The sequence below is a fragment of the Aplidium turbinatum genome, chromosome 4 (genome assembly GCF_918807975.1).
Source record: "Aplidium turbinatum chromosome 4, kaAplTurb1.1, whole genome shotgun sequence".
Lineage (NCBI taxonomy): Eukaryota > Metazoa > Chordata > Ascidiacea > Aplousobranchia > Polyclinidae > Aplidium > Aplidium turbinatum.
The window spans coordinates 16664556-16671525 of NC_137475.1; the positions used below are offsets into that span (position 1 = coordinate 16664556).

Here is a 6970-nt window from a genome sequence, read left to right on the forward strand (position 1 = left end):
AGCGTTTGTTTCATGGTGCCTGGTTTCTTTCTCCCTGTTATTGGAGCCTATTTTTCGCTGATATGTTTGCAGGTCACTATTGTTGCCTGTATGTATTGCGATATGTCAAACATTTCCTTGTTTACTGAAACTGTTAATTGCAAGATATTTTTTGTGAAGCGAAGTGACAACACCACTCTTGCTTGGCGATGAATATTCTCATGAAACCGCTGGCCTCGCTATAAATGCGCAAAACAAGTGACCTCGTTTATTAGGCATTGTTAAAAAAGTCAAAAGTGTTGTAAAATGAGCTTGGCCTGACAGTATCGTTATTCGATTGATTTTGTTGCTGCAGTATTCTAACATAAATATTAGCAACATGTAACGCTGGATACTGGGTACGAAATGCGTTCTTTTCTAGCATTGAGTCAACCTACCTAACATATTATTAGTGCGGCCCGCCACAGCTCTCCTTAGTGCCAAAGTGGCCCGCATGCAAAAAAGGTTGGTGACCCTTGGTTTAAACCATAGAATTATTCTACGACAAATTCCAAGGTTATTATTTCCATACTTTTAATGACAAATACTCAAAAGCACTTTCAACGAACGCGCATGTCTAGATTACATTTAAAAAAAAGCATTGTTTTACTTCATAATATCTTTCAAGAGAAGCTTAATATGCAACTGCTGGTAAAATACAGAAAGCTTTGCATATCAGCTAGTGACAGCTAAATTGTGCATTAGGACGGCGTAATAACCGGTTTCTTGCTGTTGTTTTTATTTATACAAACTTAAAACTTCGCAACCTGATCTATATTTCAGACGAAATCCTCTCCTTTGAATGCTCTGATCAGAAGTGAAGTTAACTTGCAGCTTGTTGCCGGATGTGACGTACAACATTCCGGTTGGTATATTTCTTCGCGCGGAATCAGGTTCAGATAGCTGAAAACCAAGAACATACTTTTTAACTGTAAGTTGCCAGAAAGACGAGTGGAAAATTTCAAGTTGGTTCGTTTGGTTCTGTATTTCTTCACCTCTCAGTTAAAAAATTTTCGTTTTCGACCTATGCTTGAACATTGCATTGGATATTAGAAACAAAAACAACAACCAAGCGCCTTGACAAATTCTAATTGCTTGTTGTATCCTAATAAAGTTGTATTGTTCGTTTCTTAAAGCTCAAAACCTATAAAGTCAATGAATTATTTTTTACAACTGCGATGTTCTATAAATTACGCTCTATCATCAGCAGCGTGTGCTCGTTGATGTGATATTAATAAGAACATTGGCAACAGTGTGGAAAAAACAATGCAGCGCAGAAATCCACTTAGTTTTGTATGTCACCCTGCTTAGAATTTTGAAACGATCGCGTTTCGTTTTTGTTGTTTTGCCAGTTTATCCTTGCCAGACTATCACCTGGAGAAAATCGCAGCATAGTTCCACTTGCACAAATTCTGCCGAAAGCTCTAAGAAAAGTCCTGGAGGTGCAACTATCATCCAAATACATCGCTCATGTGGTGGATATTGCAAAGGATAACCAGGAGAAGTGATGTACTGATAGTCGTTAGTAGCATTCACCTCGCCTCCACAAGAAGATTCTAAGATAAGGTCAGTTACTTCATTAACAAAACACTGTTCATTTACACTTACATACAATTGGTATTTTGGTGTGTACTGTGTATTCAAAATGATTTTTATAATGGAAACTTCTAAAGTAACAAACATCATGCAGATATACAATATACATGGGATATCATTCAGTCAAACAGACTCAGCAGATCAATAAAACAAAAATAACAGACTACTGTAAAGCATTGATAAATCTGCGGTAGCCTAAATAACATGAACAACAATCTTAACACTTTACTTGAACGCTCACTTGCCTACCACATCTCAATCGAATTCTCATCATTTTTTATTAATAAATGCATTGGCAAACTTTTTATCTCGAGGGCCGCATTCAGAATCTGAATTTGTTCGAGGGCCGCAGTATGTATTAACATAAAGTCCAAAATAGTCAAACCACAAGCTTTTATTTGTTTTTATAGTGACGAAAGAAACGGAGATTTTATATACAGTACACGTGTTGCATAAAAGATATAAAAAATGTTTGTCTCAATTATTTATTTGAATACAACCCGCATCAAGATAACACTTTGCCAGACACACTTTGAGCGATTTAAACAAAACACATCTGTGAGCGAATTAACATAATCAGAAAAACTGTCGCAATTGTCGCTTTTCTCTCTACCAACACCAAGAGTCTTGGCCTTGATCCAAGACTAAAACGAAAAAGGAAGTTTCATGATGCGACAGGCCGAAGTCAGAAATTTCGATTGTGACGTAATCGGCTGTTTAGCAATGACTGCTTTGACACTAATAATGAACATGCATTCATGCAAGATCACAATGTGGCTGGGGAAACAAACTACTACAATGCGACAAAAAGACTACAATTTATCTCTATCAAGATGAAATAAGCATATGAAGAAAAGGTTTAATTAAGTCTTTGTAGTAATTAAAAGTTTCAAGCGATTTTAGAATTATTTTTTCTATATAATTGCTTCAGGCTTTCGCGGGACGCACAGAAAGTTGTTTCGGGCCGCATGCGGCCCGCGGGCCGTAGTTTGCCCACCTCTGGGCTATATGAAAAAACATGTATTTGAATAATTTGAATATACTTTTATTTAAATACGTAGCCTACCCGCGTGATAATCTTAATGATATCGAGCAAGGTGATGGAGATTTTTAATTTAAATAATTACATTAGCCTAATGTAACTTTAAATTAAAACTTTTAAAGCAAAAACCCATTATCAAAAAATTGATCCCTTGTGAGATGTCTCTTTTCGTTTCTGTAAGCTCTTTTGAAGCCCAACACCTACACCCTGCACTACAGGTTTGCATTGTCGCTGAAAAACATTTTGAATTTATAATACCACCCAGATCAGCGAGGTTGGCTGTTTCAAAATTTACAGCTTCAAAATATAGAGATAGTTTTAGTCGCCGTCACTTGCCTTATTTGTGGGCAAGCGTCCTTTCAATTTTTTTTTGTTTTTTGTGAAGAGCTGTCATTTGCCAATGCTGTTTATTGTGCATAACAAGATTTTAAACTTGAAGCATTGTCGTGCAATTTTGTAATCACTTTAGTGGCAGAGCTTTATGTTGGCAGGCAGCCAATTAAACAGTACCGCATATCATTTCGAAAAGCTTTTTTAAACGACATCATTAAATACTGTGGTATCAAATAATATGTGATATCAAATACTCACGCGGTGGGTTGTCTGGTAGGGATGTTTGATTGAGATTTTCATATTCTTCTTTTTGAGATGGATCTGTAAAATAACATTCCATACAAACGATCCAAACTCGATACATCTTGCTGCTTTGGTACGATTAATAAATGAAAGTTCAGTGTAAAAAAGACTTTAATTAATGTAAACACTTGTTCACGCAGCATTAAAAAAGAAATATAATTTAGAAAAAAGTCAAACTCAGTATTTGCCAGCACTAATGCAGAACTGTCCTAGTAAACAGATTGTTTATTATAACGCCATAATTATTCTTTCGTAGCTTTGGTTACCTACCTATTGCTGTAAATTTTATTGAGAAGCCGCTTCTTTGTTCATTTCCATCAGTGACAAACCCAATAAGAAGAGTGTTGCTTGACGAAAAGAATTGTGTGCCAGGTCTCACATACCCTGCCAGTGTTTGCACTACAGCTCCACTTTCGTTGCCAAACTACAACAATCAACACCGGTTATGGAGTTTACGCTTTCTTCGCTTAAAATTTGTTACAACTTTCAAGCCCCAATATTTCTCGTGGTGCGAGAATAAAATTATACAAAACAGGTTTCCTTAAAACCTAAAGAAGAATTCTTTAATATGAGTGACCTTCCCAAAGGTGCTAGCTTGGCTTTGCCTAAGAAAACGTGTAAAAAAGTTACATGGCATGACTTCAAATATTATTGCAGAGGATTCGAAACAATATAGTGTAGAATTTCTGAATTATTGTGAAGTTATCTATAAAGTGTATAGGCGGTAACGGATCCAGTGGGTGCATTGTCCAATGCCTCTCCTAAGAATAAAGAGCAAATAAAACTTTGATCCAATTAGATTATATTAACATAACCTGCAATCACAGAAACCTCTCTATCTTAAACCTTAACAAAATAACAAATTTAAAAGGGAGAGAAAAGTCACTTGGTAACACAAAACTTCATAAAAATGCAACTAAAAAAAAATCTTTATTCCAATTTCGTACGTTAATTCATAAACTGTTGACCTCTTTCAGGTAAAAATCGAGGTAGATTGAAGAACATCTTGTATCAGTAAATTATTAAAATAGCTCTATTCTCATCAAAAAAGCTTAAGCTTATACGTGGTGTATATTTAAACTTGAAACTAAAATTTGTACATTAAGTCAGGCGCTTACTCTTCATTTAGAGATATGAAGTAGCAAACGAGACACATCCGTGTGGTCTGGAAGCACATCGCCAACATGGGTGGTAAAAGAATAAAACTCCAAACCCAAAGACTCACGCGATCATGACAGGACTAGGCTATGCAAGTAAGTTCTAAGATGCGAATAGTGATGTGACTAATCTTGCCCTGGTAATTTTCTACAATAGTTGTTTATCACGTAGTACAAAAATAAGTTATAAACTAGAAGCTTCTTATCATATTGAGAAAGGGCGCAGCGATAGGAAAAGATGTTTTTAACACTGAAATAAAAATTTATCCAAAATGCAGTGGCAGCCCAATGATAGCCTACTTTTGAACCTTTTGGTAGACCATGGCTCAACTGGCATTAACCAAACTTAACTTCAATTTTACAGCAAAACTGTCAAATACATCTGCGACATAATCTTGCCTTTATTTTATAATCATAAAATACAAAGTCAATGTTGTCAGCAAAAACATTAATAGGCATAGGAGTGCAAAAAAAGCCGCCACAACATGGCACAATTGGTCAATTCTTGTGAGGGTTAACCGCCTCTCCAAATCCATACTTTAATTCGTCATAGTTTGGAACTCAGCCTTAATATTGTCTATTTTTTTTCTTCTGCGAAAGTATAGTGCTACCTAATTCTGTCCTAGATCCTCCACTGCTGTGAAAACACATCCGATTACAATTCATGATTTTTGTCATACAATATAAAGGTTACTCAATTTTATATTATGAGTTTATTTTTGATGCTTCTACCAAATTACCGTACCATCAATTGGTCACAACAAGTTTCGGTTGTAAATGAAAGCACATGAGCAAGAATAATAGACTCTGGATGACCAACAATCCGCAAACTGCAATCCAAATTTCTTGGATAGTCTTTCGGCCAGTCGGGCGATGAAAGTACTTCAGTGTCACCAATTTCTGGCATTTCAACAGTAAGATTCTTGCAAGAGGGAAAGAATCCATCTTAACACAGTGCAAGTTAATTTGTTAATTGGCATCAAGTACAAGTACTGACTACTGTGTAGTGTATACTGCTAATTATGATACGTTGTAAACACTACCTACTAATAGACCAAATTAATCTTAATTCGGCTATGTAATTTATTTGTTGCATTACTTTTTATGACAAACTATAAAAAAGTATTACACTACTTATTGTAATTTCAACCATATACACTATACAGCTTAATAAAAGACTATTGTTTGCAAGAGAACACCCACACAACTGCTTCCATGCCAGCGAAAGTTGCCTTTTGTATCGTATCAATGTCTCAAGCTGGGATTTAGTAGCCTATTTATTGTGATGTTCTGCTGCATTTTTACTTTAATAACCTTAAACTTTGAACAAAATTACGCCCTACTGGCACAATTATATAACTGATTGGTAACTGATAAAGTACAGACAGACTGTCAAGTTTGCAAACAAACCTTCCGACGAACCTCCGGACATTTCTTCCGCAACAGTCACATTTTCTTCAACTGCAAAAATCACTAAATTTTATCAAACTAGAAGTGAACATTGCTAGAATTGTTGAAATGATGTTTATCCAACTCATTGCTCAATCAACTTAAAGTATAACAAAGTAACCTTAGCGGGTTTAACATGTTTTATTACAAAGAGATATAACATAATTAAAAAATAAATTCAAACGTTTTTACTTAAATCTGTAATACACATAAAATGAAAAATTATAAGATAAATGTGACTATGCAGTCTAGGGTGGGTCGTTTTTGACTTTTTTTTGAAATTCAAAAACGGCTAGTCATAAAAAGTGGCACATGCATAAAAAAGTTACGTGTGCAAAATTTCATCAGCTTGGGGGTGCATCTTCTGCCCCCGCGGGGGGGTCATACTTTCAATTTTTCGAAAAACACTTCCAGGGAAAATTTCACTTTCCGTTTACCCAGAAATTTCCTATGTAAAAGCATGTTCGAAGCTTAAGATTTACTGACCCCGCATCGACGATCAAAATGCTGAATTTTCACCAATTTGAGATGCAATTCTGTCATTGCTCAATAAACAAACTTGTCGCAAAAGGGCGAATTGGTGTTAAAGCAGTACGCTCAATTATCTTCTGTAAAAACTCTTTCACTGCCAATATGTTTTATGACAAAAGAGTTACAATTAAAAAATGAATAACCTTTTGTAGTCAAAGCCTAGAGGTGGGCCTAAATTTCAGCAAAATTTAGAGCAAATGAAAAAATCAATCTGCAAAGCAAATATTATTTGATATCGGTTGTTGTAAGTGTTCCAATTTTCAGCAATGTACTTTCCCGCAGGAAAATCGTGTCCCTGTTACGGAACAACCGTTCCTTCTTGATCAAAAAACAACCCGCATAATGGTAATTGATAAACTTGATAAATCGGTCTCAAAATCTAATTTTAAACGTTTTCAGGGAGAGTCGCAAGATCAGAACAATTCCGTTCTTTACGTGAAGACCCAGGAGCAGGCATAAGTAGCGCATTGGTAAAAACACCTCTTCTTATTCAAGCTCAGAAACTTTGTTATCCAATGAAGAACGCTGCGGAGATTATGAT

At 35.6% G+C, this 6970-nt stretch overlaps 1 protein-coding gene across 1 annotated transcript; it reads right to left on the reverse strand.

Moving 5' to 3' along the window:
* Positions 1 to 756: 756 nt before the first annotated feature.
* LOC145768952 (tolloid-like protein 2) lies at positions 757 to 5881 on the reverse strand. Its single transcript, XM_082580553.1, has 6 exons — positions 5860 to 5881; positions 5195 to 5394; positions 3563 to 3716; positions 3248 to 3310; positions 1393 to 1574; positions 757 to 921 (listed from the first exon to the last, which is right to left on the reverse strand). Exons 1-6 carry the CDS (start codon positions 5879 to 5881, stop codon positions 757 to 759), a joined length of 786 nt encoding a protein of 261 aa, XP_082436679.1.
* Between the last annotated feature and the right edge of the window lie 1089 nt (positions 5882 to 6970).

Bases quoted from the DNA above. Each gene is read 5' to 3' on its own strand.
- LOC145768952 (XM_082580553.1), bottom strand. From the start codon at position 5,881: ATGTCCGGAGGTTCGTCGGAAG. The intron at 3,717-5,194 runs GTACGGTAATTT...TGATTGTTGTAG, and splicing joins CTTGTTGTGACCAATTGATG to TTTGGCAACGAAAGTGGAGC. The intron at 922-1,392 runs GTGATAGTCTGG...CTTGGTTTTCAG, and splicing joins TATGCTGCGATTTTCTCCAG to CTATCTGAACCTGATTCCGC.